This window comes from Labeo rohita, chromosome 13 (assembly GCF_022985175.1).
Source record: "Labeo rohita strain BAU-BD-2019 chromosome 13, IGBB_LRoh.1.0, whole genome shotgun sequence".
Lineage (NCBI taxonomy): Eukaryota > Metazoa > Chordata > Actinopteri > Cypriniformes > Cyprinidae > Labeo > Labeo rohita.
Window position 1 is genome coordinate 6,462,077 of NC_066881.1, and position 21,520 is coordinate 6,483,596.

A 21,520-nucleotide genomic window follows, 5' to 3' on the forward strand; every position below is an offset into this window, starting at 1 on the left:
TTGCAATTTAGTTGCAGTTTAAAATATAATATTTAATAATATATTTATCTGCAGTGTACGGAATATTGAACACACTTAGTCAACACATGTGAACACAACACAAGTAAAGAGTTTATTTGCAAAAACAGATAAATAAAAAAATCATGTTTTATTATGTTAGTTAGTTGTATTTTTTTTTTTTACTTTATATCAAAATAACCCAACTGCAGTTTGATTGAGATTAATTGGAATGCACAATGCAACATGGTTTTTGCAAATGAACTCTTTAAGTGTATACTTCTTTAAACCACAACAAAAGATTATTAAAATGCACATAATGTATTAATGCATTTTAATTTTTATTTTATTGTAGTTTTACAAAACAGTCATAAAAGTGTACTCTCTTTAAATACACTTAAGTGGCATTTGATGTAATTAATTTTGTTATCTGCAAGTATGGTTTTAAAAAAAATCTTTTCAGATTTGAAGTGCACTACAAGTGCACATTCAGTACAGTTAAGCACACTTTTTCACAAAAGGACTATTTTCCATATAATAAAAGTAAATGTGCACTGGAGCTGCATGTCAAGCTCCAAAATGACCAAAAAGCACTTTAAGTTCATTATTTAGTCTTTCATTCTAAGTCTTCTGATTCTCTTTAATATCTTTGTGTGAAAAGCAGACTAAAATTTAAGACCCCTAGTGAAAAATAAATATACTTAAATGTATTTAAAAGACATTTATTTCATACTTCATATTATTTACTTAATAAAAATACCTTGCAGTTGTACTGTAGGTATACTAAACTGGTATATTTAAAGTCCGCTAAATTGGAACAACTAATTTTGTACATAATGCACTTTAATTGTGTGGAAGTAGCGCTGAAGTCCAACTAAAGATATACTTGAGTATATCTGATTGTGCTAAAGTGGAACTATTGCAAGTATATTTTAGGTACACTTTAAATATTTTGCATTTAAAGACCGATATTATTTAAAAAGCATGCAATCCTCATCAATAGTGACATTAAAACATATTTTAGGCCTAATATTAAGAAATGTGCATTGTGCACAAGTAGTACTCAAAGTTTAATTACAATTCTTATATCAGTAAGTCTAGAGCGATATGTCAGTAAGTATGTTAATAGACTATACTTAGTATAAAATAAATACATTTTAAATCTATTACTATTATACTAGGGACATTATGGCTAAATAAAAGCTTTTGCTCACATCAAATAGCAGAACTAGGTCAATCTTGTCATGTTTGACATCAATGACATTTGAGCAAATCGACATATGCAAACTAATGATTAAAACTGAAATTATTCAGAAAAATGACAAATGTGTCCCTATGGTGAACTATCCCTTTAATAATAAATTAAGTTTCAAATGAAAAACTTAATCTTGATGGTGACACTTAAAGAACTAAGGCTTAAAAAAAACTGCTCAGATGCATGGTGAATTTATACTGCTCAGACGCACAGCGACAGTCAACCACAAACCATCAGCTTAATAACGCAATAAATTAAATGGACTCATAAAATGGACTCAAACACTTTGTGCAACCTCACTTCTTCAGTACGTCTTAATGAAATCAATATACTGGACGGAGGCCCATGTCCTAATGCAAGGAAAACTAGATTATATCGACTTGTATGTCTCTGTAATTAAATAAGGGCCATACTGAGCAGCTGCACAGTTATTTACTATTCCATTTACTCATTGAGCTTCAGTAAAGAGCTTGTGTGTGTATGCAGACATTTACTTGAAATCTTTTAACTGACCTTCAACTACTGCCCGAGACTAGATCATGTGACTGAAAGTTCTCGGGATGCATTTTTAATCATCTGTCATTGAATTTTTAATTTAATGAAACAAACAAACCCATGCGCGCTTGCAAAAATGGCATTAATTATTGAAAATGCTGTGATGGAACTCTAAGTGTATTTGCAGTGTGAATGGGTTTTAGGTTTGAGACTCACGTCAGGATATTCTTTAACAGGCACGTAGAGTTTCTCTTGGAGCTGAACGATGGGGCCGACGGCGTCCGGGAGCTCGGAGCTTCTCTTCTCCGTACTGCCGTTTAACGTGTCATTGTACATGTCCTTTCGTACCCTGCTGATCTCTGAAATAAAGAGAAACACACGCACCGTAAGTTAACTACATCAATCAGGATGCAGACTGGGCAAGAACAGGATTGCAGATATAGTGACAGGCTATATGCTACATTTCCTTTACCAATGTATTATATGCACTTTAATATGGCAGTAGAAGCCCGCAAATGCTCCTTAAACACTGCTCTTAAACCTAATGAACCATTCAGCATGTTACAGCGTCTACAGTCACACTGCGTGATTTAACAGTAGAGCATGATCCTACATTAACACTTTTGTTGTCTGACAATATGGTAATCAAACAATTTAGGGTTGCACAGTTACATGATTGTGATTGTAATTATTAAACATTATACCATGGTTCATTCAAATGAATGTGATCTTATCGCACTATTTCATCTCTGTGTCTGATTCAAAGCGGGCAGGGTGCTAGCTCTAACGAGCCTTAACTGATGAAATAACCTCTGTTTTTACCCTTCCGGTCAAATATTGCGCTGCATACATCAACAGCTTTAACTTGTCAATGCTGGCAAATGACCATGGTATAAGCGGGATAATGCACGGCTAGGTGTGCATTAAACCATTTTAATGCACTTAACGGAGGCAACCGTTCTTGGTCTCTACGTCGTGCATTAAAATTGTTTCACGCACAGCTAGCCATGCATTATTCCTTACTTAAATATACTTTAAAGGGCCTCAAGGTTCAGTGTTTTCAGAAGTCTCAGAGAAGCATTTTTTTAGTGCATGGTGAATGCAGGAGAACACAGGTTCACAATATTTTCACATTTGTTTTTGGCAAGTATTGTAATACACAAATCTACTAAAACTCTGTAAAAATAAAAAGTTTAACCAGAAAATGTAAGAATGCTATGTATTTGTCTTTGTTTTTTTTTTGTTTTTTGTTTTTTTAACAAAGTGCATGGTGAATGCAGGACAATCCAGGTTCAGAATATTTTCACATTTTAAATATTTTTTACTGTAAACATTACAGTATTACACACAACTAATGAATCTGTCAAAATAAAAGTTTAACCAGAAAATGTAAGAATGTTAGTTGAAAGTAAAGTTGTTATGAAAAGAAATATGTGACTACTGCATACTGAAATAGAACTGCACTTATTTATTTATTTGTTTGTTTATTTGTTTATAAGACTGCATTTATTTTCAAAATTGCAGTAGAAATTGTAATATTATGAAATATTATCAGAATATTTTACTATTATTAGGGCTGTCAAACAATTAATCGAAATTAATCGCATACAAAATAAACATTTCTCTTAAACATATGCATTAATTTGTATATATATATATATATATATATATATATATAATACTTACACACAGTATACACACATATGTGAGGCAAACTTTTATTTTGTATACAATTAATCGTGATTAATCGTTTGACAGCCCTAACTATTATATATTGAAATGGATTTATTTATTTATTTATTTATTTTAAGACTGCATTTATTTGATAAAAAATGCAGTAAAATTGTAATATTATGAAAATGTATCATATATAATGACTTTTATATTTATATATTTTATATATATCATGTATATATTTTATACACTTTGATACAGTTAAAGATGTAATTTATTCCTGCGATGCAAAGCTGAATTTTCAGTATCATTACTCTAGTCTTCAGTGTCACATGATCCTTCAGAAATCATTCTAATATTGCTGCTCAAGAAACATTTTTTTTATTATTTTTATTAAAGCTTCCTACAGGGCTCCTTGATTAATAGAAAGTTTAAAAGAATTCATTTATTTAAAATTATTGGTATTTTATTATTTTATTTTTTAAATTAATTATTTATGTATTTTTTAACAATATAAAAGTCTTTACTCTCACTTTCAAAAAATGTAATGTCCTTGCTAAAAGTTTTATAATTAATTAAGTTTAATTAATTAATTAATTCAGTTAGTTTGTTTTGTGTACCATTACAATAATTATATTAAAATATTATTATATTAAAAAACTTGACAGGGATAAAAAAAACAACAACAACAACAACAACAACAAAACAAACAGTAAAGTGTGTTGGTTATTTTAAAGAAAACTGAAGTATATTACTTTCAAAAAATAGCTGTTTCTACAAGCAGCAGAGCATAAGCAGAACACGACTTAATGTGGAGACGAGTGACATGCTAGTTTGTCATTTTCACACACTGTTACACATGAGAGTTGCTGCTTTAACCATAATATTTAAGCAGTAGCAATATTAGACTTTAAAAAAACATCATATTACAACTCAGATCACGATCACAATATCTGACCAAATCGTGCAGCCTTAAATCAGTTGTTAGCGTTAGCCCGCCCACATAAGAACAGCAGTACAAAGACGCTCCAGACTACAGACTGACATTAGTTTGGCCAGCATTAGTCTCAGCTCAGAATGGACAGTTAGTACATCTGAACAAGACAAGCAAAGAACACCTCTGCAAGAACAGAGAAAAAGAAAGTGACAAGACATTGGCTAAGAGAGCTTCTCTGTCTTTGAACAGCTGTAAAACCACAAAAGATCTTTCTAAGAGGATATGACTACCTTCTGAATAACCTCAGGAGACATATATATCCATTTTGCCTGGAGGCCCTGGTGAGAACTGCTTCTCAACAGCAACCAGCTTTGCTTTTTTTCCCAAATGTACCACAGAGCCGCAAAAAAACAGAAGAGTAACTCGTTGAAAACGTACACAGCTCTTTCTGCTATTGTTGATTAATCATAAAGGAAGTTCCGGCGACAGGTTAATGGTTTACTTACAGTCATCTCTGCACATTAACCTGAAAAAACAAACTATTTTAAGAGAAAAAAAAACACACACTGAACTCCTGGTTCACTGCAGGAGAATAAGGGAGGATGGAGAACAGGTAATCACTGTTATTACGTGTGATCCTTCCGTCACTTAATAAAGTGAGTAATAACTGTCCTTTTCCGAAACCATCCCCTATTATTTCTGAGGAAAAAAAAGAACGAGGAACAAGAGAGAGAGGCAACGAGTCAGAAAGGAAGTGAGGGCTCTAATATGGTGGGAAAGACAATTAAAACAACCAAGTATGTTAATATTTCATATAAGACATTAAATATCCCGGTCCCAAGCTGCCGCCAGTGTTGTGTAATTCTATTACTGGATGAAGAATCCCCTGGTGCAATTCTCAAGGCAAATTGAAGAGGTCGGTTTGAGGGAGAGATGTAATTACAATGGAGATCGCACACTCGCATAGACTCAGCGCACACTCTCAACAAGAAGGACACACAGAATGCATGCTATTGTGTCCTTTCTCAAATGCAATATGTTGCGAATTTGACACTTCTTGTGAGGTCATGGGGAATTTGTCTTGAAATTGTAATTACACCTAATTTGAGCAATTAGAAAAACGCTCACATGACACGGCAGATGTGCTTTTGGGTCCTCATTAAGAAAACATGCAGTTTCAAGACTTTTCAAGACTCTGTTTTTAATACTAAATACAAGTTTTTATTTGTTTGTGGCCAACATTAATCATTAATAAAATATAACATAAAATATGAAATGTGGTGCAGTTGTTGATATTTTTATGGCTAAAAAGTGAAATTCAGATAGCTTGTAATTAGGACTGTCAAATGATTAATCACGATTAATTGCATACAAAATAAAAGTTCAACTGCATACAAAATAAAAGTTTGCCTAATATATGTGTGTGTACTGTGTGTAATTACGTATATGTAAATACACTCAAATTAATTTATATATTTAAGATAAATACTTTATGTACAAAATATTTTATTTATATATAATATAAATTATATACAAATTACAATAAATACATATAATTGTAAATATTTCTTAAATATATACATGAATATGTTTGTATTTATATATACATAATAAATACACACAGCACACACACATATATTAGGCAAACGCAAACTTTTATTTTGTATGCGATTAATCGCGATTAATCGTTTGACAGCTCTACTTGTAATACAAGTCAATAAGATATTTATAACTGTATAGCAGACTACTTACATAAAATGCATATAAATATCAGTAATAGGGCTGTCAAACGATTAATCGCGATTAATCGCATACAAAATAAAAGTTTGAGTTTGCCTAATATATGTGTGTGTACTGTGCATTTATTATGTATATATAAATACAAACATATATTTAAGAAATATTTACAATATATATATATATATATATATACATATATTATAATTTTTATATATTTTATATTATATATAAATAAAAATATTACGTACATAAATAACATATTTCTCTTAAAAAAAATACATTAATTTGTGTGTATTTATATATACATAATAATAACACACAGTACACATACATATATTAGGCAAACTCAAACTTTTATTTTGTATGCGATTAATCGTTTGACAGCCCTAATCAGCCCTAGTCTATATCTCATAACAATATGTCTTAGAAAGATTATATTTAAATGCTTAGTTTTAATATCAAAATGTATAATACAATGCAACACAATGATTGAGAGATGAACAAAAAATGCATCATATTTGATATATATGATTTATCTAAAAAATATGCATGGATAATCAAGTAAACCTGAGTTGCTTCAATCAAGTAAATGTTCATCTTGAAGTACTACTAACAATATAGCATTTATCCTTACATTTCCTTTATAAAATTCAGAGCAAAACCAACACATGAACCACAACCTGATGTTGAACATTTTTATTATACTAAGTAAAAAACCCTTTTTACTTGCTTAAAAGTGTAAAAGAAAATTAAGTACAACAGGTTTTTCAGCAAAATTTTGATCGTGTTGATCATTTAGCGGTCTTAGAAATTTGCGCATCAAATATGCTACAGAAGGCAAAGAATATATTACATGACCTCAAAGCTAATACACGTGGAATGAAAGCCACAAAATGCCAAATTTGAATTAATGTGGTCTAAGCACTCTACAAAATATTCAGACAGCTTTCCATAATAATAGCCTGTGGACCGAGGTTGCCTTGGACAGATATTTCAGCTAAACGTCTGTTTAATGGTGGTCCACGCTCATCTCAATAAATCGCAGCTTAAAAGGGCCCTGTTGATGGCTATAAGTGAGGAAGAGGCTCCGGGCTTTATGGCAATGTTGTTATCAAAAGTGATTTAAGCTTTTCACATTGACATCGAAGGCCACCGCCAAGAAAGACAGTGGCATTGAGAGAGTTTCCTCTGAGGTTGAGTACACAAGAGTGATGGCTACAGCATCTGAACAAAATATGATGTGGAAGTGTGCGCAGCGATGGCCGATGGATCCGTGAAAATGCATGTAATTACTAGAGAATGTGTAGAGCGGTTTATTTCCATTAACTTAAGAGGGAAAGGAATTAATGCACATAAACAGAAACTTGCATCCATAAAACACGGTAAGAAAAGGCAAAAATATATTGCCTACATGCACTGTTGTAGGTGATGACATGTACACAGTTACATCTATTCATGCAGCTATTTATCCAGATATGGGTCACACTTTATTTTAAGCTCCAGTTCTCGCTATTAACAAACCATTAACTTGCCTCAATAAACTTGCTGCTTATTAAAACTTAGTAAGGTAGTTGTTAAGTTTGGGTATTAGGAAGGATTAGGGATGTAGAATATGGCCATGCAGAACAGGTGCTTTATAAATACTAACAAAACAGTTAATATGTAAATAACAAGCATGAGAATAAGTAACTAGTTAATAGTAAGAATTGTTCCCTATACTAAAGTGTTACCAAGATGGGAATAAAAAACACTTTTAATTGAACACTAAAATACTTCTGTTTCATGAATAATTACAAAGGAATTAGTAGTAATTAGTAATTACTCTCTAGTAACTAGTAATTACTCTTCGGTAACAAGAAACTGATTAACAAATAACTAACTAATGACTTAAGCTTTACTTCATCCTTCTAAAGGAATTATTAACTGATTGAACAGTATTCTACAAACTAGTAAACTGGTACCACTAGTAATGACCTTAAAGAAGAAGTCCACTTCCAGAACAACAATTCACAAATAATTTACTCACTCCATTGTCATCCAAGATGTTCATGTCTTTCTGTGAAGAAATTATAGTTTTTGAGGAAAACATTCCAGGATTTTTCTCCATATAATGGACTTCATTGGTGCCCCGATTTTGAATTCCCAAAATGTAGTTGAAATGCAGCTTCAAATGGCTCTAAACGATCCCAGCCGAGGAAGAAGGGTCTTATCTAGCGGAAAGATCTGTAATTTTTTTTTCAGAAATATTTTTTTTATACTTTTTAAGCACAAAAGCTACTTTTTCGACATAGTACACAGATGATGAACTTACACGTGATTCGTAGTAGTGATGGGAAGTTCGGATCATTTTACTGGCTCGGACCTTTGAGTCTTGTTCAGCAAAATGAACGAATCTTTTTTCGAGTCATTTCATTCATTTTAGCCAAATATGATTAAAATGTTAGGTGTTACTTCCCTAACACATCTACTGCTTACACAAACGTTGATCACACTACAGACAAAACTGTAATGCTATAAGAAACAGAAATGATTCATTTATTGTTTACCTGGGTCTTTAGTCGATGATTAGCTCACCTCACCTCTTATCTGACAAGTTTTTTGGGTTTGAGTCGTTCGTTTATCACGTGACAGCCCCATAAGATGAACGAATGACTCCAAAAACCCGAAGACTCGAAACAGGTGAAATAATTCCAGTACAGAACCTAATAGGATGTTGCGTATGCACAACTGAACGAATCACTCATCATCCGAGTTCATCGTCCAAGATGACTCGTTCTTCCCGAGTCACATTAAAGATTCGTTCAAAATGAAACAATTGTTCAAGAACAACCCATTACTAATTTGTAGCATCCCAGAGCCTGTGCTACACGAGCTTTTGTGCTTAAAAAGTATACAAAGTTTTTTTTTTTTTAAAAAAAAATAGCTGATCATTTTGCTAGAAAAGACCCTTCTTCCTTGGCTGGGATCATTTAGAGCCCTTTGAAGCTGCATTTAAACTACATTTGGAAGTTCAAAATTGGGGCACCAATGAAGTCCATTATATGGAGAAAAATACTGAAATGCTTTCCTCAAAAAAACATAACTTCTTTACGACTGAAGACAGAAAGACATGAACATCTTGAATGACAAGGGGGTGAGTAAATTATTTGTAAATTGTTGTTCTGGAAGTGGACTTCTCCTTTAAGTATCCTTCATAATGAATTACACAAAACAGTACAGAAAATCTCAGAAGCTTATAATGGCTTCAGTCATTCTGTCCTTAATGACTAACTACACAGGAACAGATGCGTATTAACTACAGCTGCAAAACGATTAGTTGCGATTAATTGATTTATAATAGAAGTTTATGTTTGCATACTATATGTGTGTGTGTACTGTGTATATGTATTATGCATATATAAATACAGACACACATGTATATATTTAAAGAAATATTTGTATGTAAACACTTGTATATCATTTGTATTATATATCAATTTAAATATTTTACATATAAATCTAAGATATTTTTTCTTGTATGTCTGTGTATTTATATATACATAAATATACACAGCACACACACATATAGTATGCAAACAAACTTTTATTTTGAATCGATTATTCGCGACTAATCGTTTTGCAGCTCTAGTATTAATGTTCTACTAACTACTAGTAAGTAACAAGAAACTACAAATAACAAATCATTAAGTATTAGCCTTAGGTTAAATGTGGTTCACTTTTAGCTAATCAGTAACTTCTGTTTTTTTATACATCTTAGAGAACTAATAAGAAACTGCATACAGTTTTCTGGTTAATGTGAATCATGGTAATCCGGTAGTACTCTGACTGAATGACTGAAAGTTTTTGGAAAATAATTATGTAAGTACTTGAGTCATTACTTGAGTCATTAATGGGTTACTGTGATATTTACTTAACAATAGTTGTTTCAAATAATTCATTATCCCGCTGACTTTTTTTGTTTTTGTTTAGCCAACTAAAATGTTCAAGTTGTCACTTAAATTAACATTAAGTAACTTAAAATTTCAAGTTGACTAAACTAAAAATTTTAAGTCAGCGGGGTAAAAAATTATATTAAGTTGAAACAGCTTTTTGAAAGAATTTTGAAAGAGTGCTGTTTCAAATAGTAAAGTCATTAATGACTGAACTGTACTCTCAAGTGTTACCAGTGTTACCAGTTTGTAAAAAAAAAAAAGAAGAGGAAGAAGAATCACATTATATAACACTTAAAACAAGCCTGAAAACAGTACTACATTATAAATCTGACTGATGAACATTCAAAGGCGTTTTATATAATCATTGATAAAGAGACACCTGTGACTGAGCATCATTTAAATATCTGCATTAATGCACTAAACACTGGACTACATAAAGTGCTCTCATTGTAATCAACAATACGGTCTGCAGTGAAAGTGAGATGACAATTTTTCTGTTTGCAGAAACTCTACCAGTTGACTCATTTCTATTGTATATACAGTCAACCCACTCAGTCCTATTGTAACGCATTATTCGTAACACTGGAGAGCGTTGAAATTAAATGAAACACACACAAATGCACACTATACTGTATGTGTAGGCAAGGCTTTGATTGTGATTTCAATGACAAACTGGCCTTGGCACCAAGTATCCTGTAATGATAATGATAAACACCAGCCAGCCCATCCAGATTCCGACATTAGCATCACAAATATACCCCGAGGCCGTTAAGTCCCTGCCACTCAGTCTGTATATCACAGCAGAGATGCCGAGGATTAGCCTCTTCGGCTCTGGAGCAGAAAACGCGCATCCTCCGCTGGCTCTAACAACTGTGAATTAAGCTCTATTCTCTCTAGCTTTTAAAGGCTGCGTTTCCCCGAGCCGTCAGTTGTCATAGCGCTAACAGCTGTAAAAACCCTGGAAATGCACATAGGAAAAATATGTTGTTACAGACCAGTCAAACTCATTTACCAAACAAGCTCAAAGCCCAGCCGATGCCCGCAAGAGCACGCTGAGTGATTTAATTATACCGTCTGATCATGTTGGACCATGAGGAGACGTTTATAGATGCTCCCGTCCAAATTCAGAGCGTCTGAAGGCATAAGCAGAGGAGAATGCATGATGCGCTCAGGGTTGTTTTCTTCGCTGGCTGATTAGGGAGGGCTGTCCGGTGGTCAGATCAGGCCCCAGACCCGAGGATGATTAAACTGTCAGCGGTGATTTATGGACAGCGTTATTACAGCGTTTTAAAAGCGTTTTTTTAGTGATTTGTCAGCTTTCTTGCCCTCAGAATTCAATCATTTTCCTGCGCCAGCCTCCAGGGCTGGACTTACCGCACTACTGAGCACGCAACAGCCACCTGCGCACATACTGATACACATTCTGGCACACATTACGTGCACAGACCTACACAATCATCCCGTGGTGTGATAGATCCCCTCCGTCTGCCTCCAACACAGATGTGGGGTATGCACAGAACTTAATTACACAAAACAGCTGAAGAGACCAGCTCAAACCAGCATAGATTTGCAAGCTGCTTCGGCTAGTTTAGCATTGGTTTAATTCTAGTCTTAACCACTTTTATGTGACGTTGTTTCTGTACGTGTCACCACAGCTCTGACTTGAAATATCCACTGAGTGATGCTATAACTCTAATGCTCGGTGTTGTTTTAAAATATCGTACCATTTGCACTACATTTAAACCTACCTGATAGTATGAACAAAAGCGAATGTGACATAAAAACACAATTGCAAGCATGCCGTTTTAGCAAACGATGAAATAATAATGAAATAATAATAAATAATAATAAATAATACACACCTTTCTACTAAATCATAATTATAGGCTGCATGCAACAACATACAACGTGACCAGTATAGTGTGATTCGAGAACAAATTAACTGGTTTCTTTTTATTAATCAAGAACAAACAAACAAGCAACAAAATCAGTGTACACTGTAAAAAAAAAAAAAAAAAGTAAAAAAAGAAGTTCCAACATAAAAAAGTAAGTGTTCGTGCTGCCTTCAAATTTTACGTTTTTTAAGTCAACATAAAATGTTAAGTTATACTACAAAAAATGTGGATATCTGAGTTGAGTAAACATAAAAAAAGGCAGCACGTACACTTACTTTTTAAGTTGAAACAACTTTTTTTTTTTTTTTTTTTTTTACAAAAAAAGTTATTTTCTTTTACAGTGTAGACTGATTCAGTAACAAATGATTCTTTTGAGCAAATCAATCAAACTTTGCTGACTGAACTTACTGAATACATTATATTTTAGTCAGAGGTAGGTATTAATGAAGTAGTTTACTCTGTTACATTTACTTGAGTACATTTTGCGACGATTTTCAAGTTGGAGGAGTAAATCAGATGGGATGACAGGAACATTTTTCGACATACCCTAACAGTACTGACCTGGATTACACAGAGTACGCATGCGTATTGCAGAGCCAGACAAGACGAGCATTTGAGGTTAAAAAGTATATACATTTTTATTTTTATCCTTATTCCTCGGCTGGGATCGTTTAGAGCACTTTGAATCTGCATTTAAACTGCATTTTGGACTTTCAAACTCACGGAAACCATTGAAGTCCACTATATGCAGATTATTCCTGAAAAGTTTTCCTCAAAAAACAAAATTTCTTCATGACTGAAGAAAGAAAGGCATAAATGTCTTGGATGAGTACATTATCTGTACATTTTTGCTCTGGAAGTGAACTTCTCCTTTAACTTAAATGAAAAGAACTTTTTTTACTTTTATATGTCACAGTATACTTTCTTACTCTTACTCAAGTAACTATTAAGATTAATTTTGTCTCACTAACGTCAGATGAGGGAGTGTTCAGGAAACCTGTTGGAAAACAGTCATTATTTTTCAATTTCGTGACGCTGGTGACACACTTCACCTTTAAATTAACTTTAACTTAAGTACATTTCTAATGAAAAAACTGATTTTATATGTCTTTTTATATACTTTTATATATCTACATATACTTTGTTACTTTTACTCAAGTAACAATTAAGATTATTACTTTTACTTGAGTTATTATATAAGTAAGTGTATTTTAACTTGAGTACAGTTTTTGGATACCTGATTTTTATATATTACAAAATGAATGAATGAATACTTTTATTTGAAGAAATGAAAACTTTATCCAGCAAGGATGAATTAAATTGATCAAAAGTGACAGTAAAGACATTTATAATTTTGCACAATAGTTCTATTTTAAATAAACACTGTTCTTTTGAACTTTCTATTCATCAAAAGTCTTTAAGAACAGAATGGATTTATTGTAAAGGATCATGTGACACTGAAGTCTGGAGTAACAATGCTAAAAATTTAAATTTGCATCACATGAAAAATTTACATTTTAAAATATATTCAAATAGAAAACAGTTATTTAAAAATGTAAATCTATTTTACATCATTACTGTATTTTACTGTAAAATGAATCTCTTATGAATTCAAACTTAATCGAATTGGGAAATGCATATCAGTAAAAACCTAATGGTAATTTTCAGGGGCCCTGCAGCATTCAAAACTAATTTAAAACATATGATGATATCAACTCATGTGAGTCTTTTCAGCAGGTCTGCAAAATTGCACTTGATTCCCTATTTAAGCCTCTAGAAAAGAAAAGGACACTCATATGCATCCCTGCGATTCCCAGTCAATACGCACGATCCATCCTCTCCGTCAGTACAACACAATCTGCCTTCCAGATCTCCCACAATCACATTCGCCTTTCAGCGGCATTGCAAACTATTAGCCCAGCCTGAAAGCGAATGACCCTCAACAACCACTTAAGTCTATCTGGGCAGCCATCTCCAATCGTAATCACAGCTCCGCTCAATCAGAGAATTTCACACCGCAAACACCGGCAGCTGCAGCCGCGCACCTCCGCTGGCCTCGTCAACATCACCGCTGACAGATCGCTGACACCCGGGCTTTCTTAATATTAATCAAACAGCTGGTAAATTACAGGGTCCGACCAGATGACAGCTTCAGCTCAAATGATAGCCGCGTGGTGACATCACAAAGCGCTATAGGTGGCAGTGCCTGTGGCAAGGCCTTCATCCGAACAGATGGATACGGTACGACATCACAGACTCTCGCTGCATGGAGAGTCGCATGTGGTGAATGGAAAGAGAGAGAGAAACAGAAGAGACATTAGAAGAGGGACATATCTGCACAAACACAATCTCAAAGGCAAGCTAAATTGAGAGAAAATAGAGACTTTTGCACAAAAGTCAAGTGTAATTTATGCACGGTTAATGTTAGATAAAAATATGTTTTCGTTACAAGTTTCCTGAACACTATCTCTGTTTACAATTAATTAGACAAACAGATAATCAGTGCCGTTACTGTTAACTGAAACTAAAATTATTAAAAATAATATTTTTGTGGATTGAAATGAAGCTGAAATAAGAAATGTTGGATGAAAAACAGATACACGTCTAAGCACTAAAATTAATAAAAACTGAAATAATAAAGCTAAATTAAAATATTTAAAATAATAATAATAATCATCATTTTTAACACATTTAAATAATTTTAGTAAAGCTAAATAATAATAATAATGTTGATGGTATTTATGACAAAAGCAAAACCTAACATAACAAAATTAATACAACTTTTAAAAAATGCAGAAGTTCTGAAATTACATACATACACACACATATATATATACACACACACACACACACATATATTTATATATATATATATATATATATATATATATATATATTTTATATATATATATATATATATATATATATTTATATATATATATATATATATATATATATAGAACTTCTGCATAACAAATTTCAGTACAGTGTGATATAGTGTTAAAATAATGTACATGTATTTTAATGTTTTGTTTTGTTTTTTTTGGCTTTTTTTTTTTTGGCTTTTTTTGAAAAACTCACAAATCTTTATATATTATATATTACCTTGGAAACTAACAGAAACAAGTCTAAGCATTAAAATCCTAAAACTAAAATAAAAAAAATACTGAAAAAATTGAAAAAAGTAAATAAGAATAATAATGATGATGATGATGATGATGATTATGAGGATAATAAAGATTACAAAAGCAAAACTTAACAAAACTAATAAAAAAGAAATAAAAAATGCATACTAAAAATACATTAAAATGATTTTAACACTGTCCCACTGTACTCAGGTTTGTTCAAATACAGAAATTCTGAAATGACATTATGTCCAAACATTTCTTATCAAATTATGTTATGATATTTACGTTTATGTTATAGCTCGGTATGTTTACCGTGCATAAAATAAATTAAATACAAATGTTTAACTTAATAATGTTTAATTTAATTAACTTAATATTCAAATATATGTATTTAAAAGAATTATATTTAAAATTGTAATAATTAAACTAAACACTTCACCAAAGTCTCATTTAGTTGTAAGCAATTTTAGGACGACCTATCTATTTCCAGATAGGGGATTGTTCATGAAACCTGTTGGAAAAGAGTTGTTATGTTTCAATTTTGTGGTGCTAGTGACATAGAAATGACACACATCACCTTTAAATGAAGCTTTAATGAGATTTCCATTAAGTCTCCAGAGCAACCAATGACACAAAGGGAAACTGTGATACTCCATTGTTGCAAAGACGCACACTCAGCAGTAAGAGTAATTGGCTATTGTTGAAGGTGGTCTTAGAGGTGGCTGTGGGTATCATGTAACAGCAAAGAAAAAATGAGCAGCATGATAGCACAGAAAGACAGTGATATTACAGAGAAGGCACAGAGAATAAAAGCTACATCTGACCCAGCCACAGACATGAGCAAAGCATGCTTTTACTGACACACTTTCCAGAGCATGAAGAAAGGAGAGAGCGAAAAGACAGAGCGATGAGAACATCCTGAAAGACAGAGAGAGCCGGGGTAGATGACATCCTTCTGTGTTTGTAATTACGCGGCTCTGTCAGAGGCGACTGCATCGCGTGCGAAGGTGGCAGAGAGGAGGGAGAAAGAGGGCGCGCTCTCAAACTGAGATGCCATCTGGGCCTGCGCTCTCCTCGGAATGATAATACTGCCCGGCCCTCCAAAAAACCTGCTGCTTCCGCGCACAAACACACACACACACACACATACATGCCAGTGCTCGGATGAAAAGAGAACACATGCCCGCTGGTGTGGATGAGACACAAACAGCAAGACAAGTTGAACAGAATCTTCCGGATTCCTCCAGAGAATGAGACAGCTGAGCTGGATGGCTAGGATAAGACATGAGCGACTGAAAGAGGATGAATGCAACTAACTTGCATACTGGTTTCAGTCATAAAAATTGAGTTTTCAGCTAAAACATGAGTACATGAACACATAAAATCTCTAAAAGTGCACTGAGTGTCACTTCATGAGTGTTTTACCATTTCCTTTGAGAAAAAAGTTTTATCATATCATATGCAAACAGAAACTTAAAGGTCTTCACAGAAACCCTTAACCCAAAATAAAAGTCTGGATTAACTTGAAGATATTGTGACAGAAACATTACTTAGTAATGATTGTACTGGTACTACTACTAATAAAATTAGTATTAAAACATTATTCTTTAAGCAATATTTACCAGAATTTATTTACTATATACACTATATAATACAATTATACTAAACATTTTTTTTATAAAATCAATCACTTAGAGATGTTTTTGATTATTACAAGTTAATGAAACCAATTAAAATTGATACCAATTAAAATTGAATCCAGAAAATTAATGAAATTTGGGGGGGCGGGATTTGGGTATTTTATATGGCCTTAAAAATGTATTTTTTGTTAAACTTTAAATAAATTGATGTTAAATTCTGGAAGTTTCATGATTTCAATTAATTAGATATGCTTTTTGAATTATATTTTTTAACCATTACAAATTTAAAACTGGCAAAAAAAAATTAAGACCGGAAAAAAAATCATATTAAAAATATATTAAAATTATTTTTAATACTATGTCACACTGTACTCAAATTTGTTAAAATGCAGAAATTCTGAAATTACATTACATAAAAAAAGCACTAAAAGCACTAAAGCAAGTCTAAGCACTAAAATGACTAAAACGTAAATAATAAAGCTAAAGAAAAATATAAAATAATATTAATAATAATGATGACAGAAGCAAAACCTAACATAATAACACTTTTAAAAAATAAAAACATTTGTATATTATTTTAACACTATGTTACACTGTACACAGATTTATTAAAAAGCTGAATGTTCTGAAATTGCATGAAAAACTATATAGACAAATATATGGAAACAAATCTTACATATATATAACCTTGGAAACTAAAGCAAGTCTAAGCACTAAAATGACTAAACTGAAATAGTAAAGCTAAAGAAAAATATATTTAAAAAAATAATAAGAATAATAATGATGACGATGATGATGATGACAAAAGCAAAACTTAAAAAATGAAATTAAAAAATGCATAACAATAAGTATGTTTTATTTAAAAAAAATAAAACTGATTTTATAGCGCCATGAGCAAGGTTTGAAAAACAAAAAATACAAAACACCTTAATCAGAGTGTATACACTACCACTAACAACTCAGGCTCATTGTAAATACGCGACTCTGAAAAACTCAAAAAACACACCTATACATACAATTCACTGGTGTTTCCAGCTGAAATGAGCACAACTTTTATTCCTTTTCACAAATGATTGTTCACACTTGCAACAAATAACTCCACATGTATGGCTTTTCTGATGAAGTAAACAAAGTTAGCTCACCTGGTACAGCACAAACACGAGCTCAAAAGAGCTTGAAGATTTGCATAAGCAAGCAAAAATGGCATGGCTGCATGCTTTTATCTAAAGTTTGCTTTTGTTAGTACTATAGGTTTATTGTAGAGTTTAGTGCAGTTAGTACAGTATATTATTTCTAAACGTGATAAAGAATGAACCACTCAGTGGACATTCCACTTTAAAACTAAGATGAAATGCGATACAACCAACACAGTATTTTCTTTTCATGACATTAATAAAAAAAAGTGCACCAAAAGTGCACCAAATTATACTTAGACCAGCGGATTTCAGGTTTTCTAGAATTGCGGCCAGTTATCATGCATTTCCAATGAGGCTAGGTCGACCACTGACGTCCCAATTCGCACTCTGAAAGATCTTTGGAGTATCTTTCCAAGAATCTTATCATGATGCCGTAAATAAAAAGTGAGTCAGCAAGTTAACAGTTGGAGAACTGCTAACTCAGTCCCACACAACAACACATTCCAGCAAATACAGATTGTTGCCAATCAAGGTTAACCAACATGTTGGATGTCAGGAGGAAAGTTGTGGGCTTCCTCTCTACCCTAACACTCACACTTTTGTGGTTAAGTGTGTGTGAGACTGGAAAAGCAACGAATGCACTGACGCAACACTTTGTGTCCTCCCGCACCACCGCATCAATGGACAGCGACAGCGGCCACCTGTGCCTCGAGGGAAAAAGTCCCCCAGAATGCAATGGTACAAGCTGGGGATGCTTCAGTGGCGCAAAGCCCCGCCATGAAAAGAAAGGAGGGGGATACGGTCTGCGCATCACCGGCTCTGGCACAGACCCACTTCAATTAGCTCAGTGTGCTGTGGAAAGAGCAGACACCAGTGCGCCAGAGCGTCTGAACACACACCGGCTCTCTTATGCAGAGAACACACTCATTGCAAAGACTACTTCACATGCAAAGGCATACAGGTCATTTCTGTTAGTCAGTACCTTCTGCACGCTGTAACTTTTAAGGAAGTTTTACTATAAAAATAATAAACTAGACATTCAGAAATATGCGCAAGATCAGACAATGTCAGTGTTTAGACAAATATCTTATCCAGTACTTTAGAATGCACTGCACAGCAAAACTCAAACCTAATAAAATCCAGACTGTAGCAGCGTCTCGTTGCAGGAGTTCACAGTAAGTGGATACTCCATAATGAATTTGCATGTTCATATATTTCTGTGCTTTTGTCCCTTGTGTAAATGCCCTTGTGTGTTAAAAAAACCTAGATCTGTCTACTCGCTCTGTTGTATGTAATGATTTCTGCCCTATTTAAAAGTGCAAGGCAGCACCTTCCTTTTCAGAACGCTACTGGTGCCATTTAAATAAACGTAGGGGGGAAGGGGTTTATCCCATCAGCCAGAAAAGGCCTCGGGGCAACTCCGGTGTGTATGTGTGTGTGTGCTGTTTAGGCACATTTATAAAGGAGAGAGTATTTGTGTGTATGTGTGTGCTGCCTCAGGAGGTGCTGACACAGAGGAAATGATGGTTCTTAGCGGTGAGTGCTACTAAGCTAATATGCAGCAGGATGGAGATTCTGCTGGGCTCCATACTGAGGCCAGCATATGGGCTACTCTGTCACACAAACACACGCCACATGCCTCCGGGCTTTCTCAGAACGACCAAATCCTAATAACTCGCTGCAAAAATCATGCTGTACAACTAACCAAGCCTTTATATTATCCCTCAAAATCCCGCTGCACAACTAACTCAGCTGTTCAACAACACATCAAAACTTTTGTAAATAATGATCTCAGCCTTTCAACAATAAGCCAAGACTCTCTACACAGACTGAGCCCTTCAACGGTTCAATAACTAACTCAGCGCTTTAAAATATCTCAAATTCTACTACACATCTAACTCAAAACTTCAATAACATCCCAAAACTCTGTAGCTCAAACAATAGAGCATTGTGCTAGCAATGTCAAATGCATAATGTAAATTTACTATACAACTATATCATCTCTTACATAGTGTTACGCCCTGTCTAGGGGTAAAGGACGCCACGTGAAATGAGAGAGTGAAGCAAGGGATCTTTTTTAGAAATTTTAATGATAACAATGAAAAAGAGCAAATTTCAGCACGCAGTATAAATGTTTTGGGAAATCACTTCGTCCTCAAAATTTCACAAAACCAAACTAAATAACTAACTCAATCCTTCAAAAATGCCTCAAAGCTCTAGTACACAACTAACTCAGCCTTTTAATAAGGCACAAAAACTCCATTAGACAACTTACTCAACCCTTTGACAAAAAGCCTCAAAACTCCACTACAGAATGAATTTAAAACTCCATTATGCAACTGACTCAACCTTCCGACAATGCCTCAAATCTCCACTACATTACTAACTCAAAACTCCATTACACAACTAACTCAGTCCTCTATTATTACACAATTAACTCAACCCTCCAACAATGCCTCAAATCTCTACTACGCTACTAACTCAAAACTCAACTAACACCATCATACAACTAACTCAACCTTTTGATAACGCCTTAAAACTCCACTACACAACTAACTCAAAATTCCAATACATAACTAACCCAACCCTTCCACAATGCCTAAAAATGCCTCCAATGTCTACTACACAACTAACTCAAAACTCCATTACTGTCACAAATCTGGTCCTGAACACCAGTCCGCTCGCCACCAGAGGTCGCTTTGACATTCACATTACACAGACTGTTGTACCACACCCCGGTCTACGTTCCCCATCACCCATTGCGCTTATCACCTGCATCCAATCAGAGACTCTATATAAGCCTTGGACTTCCTCTCACTATTTGCCGATTATTGTATTGCGTTTAGCACTCTTGTTGTGTTAGCAACTGTACGGAGCCACTTTGTTTATCCAGAGTCTAGTTCATTCGTGTTTTCTAGTTTAGCCTTATTCCTGTTTCTAGTCATTCGAGTCTTGTATCCTCGCCTTGTTATATCGCCTTGTCTGCCTTCAGCCTGCCCTGGACTTTTCGCCTGTCGTGGATTTCACCCTTTGCCTTGCGTTTTGGACTCTGTTTGCTTCTCGTATGAACTCTTGCATGTGTATCGGATTCCCCTATTGCCTAGCCCCTTGGATTACGTTCGCCATTGTTCGACCCTGCCTACATCTGACCATGTCTTTGCTGCGTCCTAATAAAGTTATGCAGATGGATCCGCCCGCTTCGCACCTCCCTCACTCCGTAACAATTATACAACTAACTCATAACATCATGATACAACAACTAACTCAACCCTTCGACAATGCCTCAAATCTCCACTACACTACTAACTTGAAACTCCATTACACAGCTAACTCAACCCTTCAATAACACCTTATAAGTTATACTACACAACTAACTCAACTTTTAAAAAGGACTTAAAACTTAAAACCATTACACAACTAACCTAACCCTTCAACAAAGCCTCAAAACCTCACTAAACTATTACCTCAAAACTCCATTACACAACTAACTCAACCTTCTGATAACGCCTAAAAAACTCCATAAAACAGCGGACTCAACCCTTTAACAATGCCTCAAAACTTCACTACACAATTAACTCAAAACTAACTCAGTCCTTCAGCAATACCTCATAACTCCATTACACAACTAACTCAAAACTTCACTACACAACTAACTCAAAATTCCATTACACAACTAACTCAACACCTCAAG

General features: G+C 33.9%; 1 protein-coding gene across 6 annotated transcripts in view; it reads right to left on the minus strand.

The window, feature by feature from the left end:
• Nucleotides 1-21,520, minus strand: part of LOC127174903 (protein quaking) — a 125,296-nt gene that overhangs the window by 88,077 nt on the left and 15,699 nt on the right. For all 6 annotated transcript variants that reach the window (XR_007828924.1, XM_051125568.1, XM_051125566.1 and 3 more), the window contains exon 2: nt 1,964-2,106. Coding sequence is in view for 5 of the 6 variants with exons in the window: in XM_051125568.1 (XP_050981525.1) it covers nt 1,964-2,106 (143 nt within the window). In the remaining variant the exon portion in view is untranslated. The remainder of the gene's footprint in view (nt 1-1,963; nt 2,107-21,520) is intronic.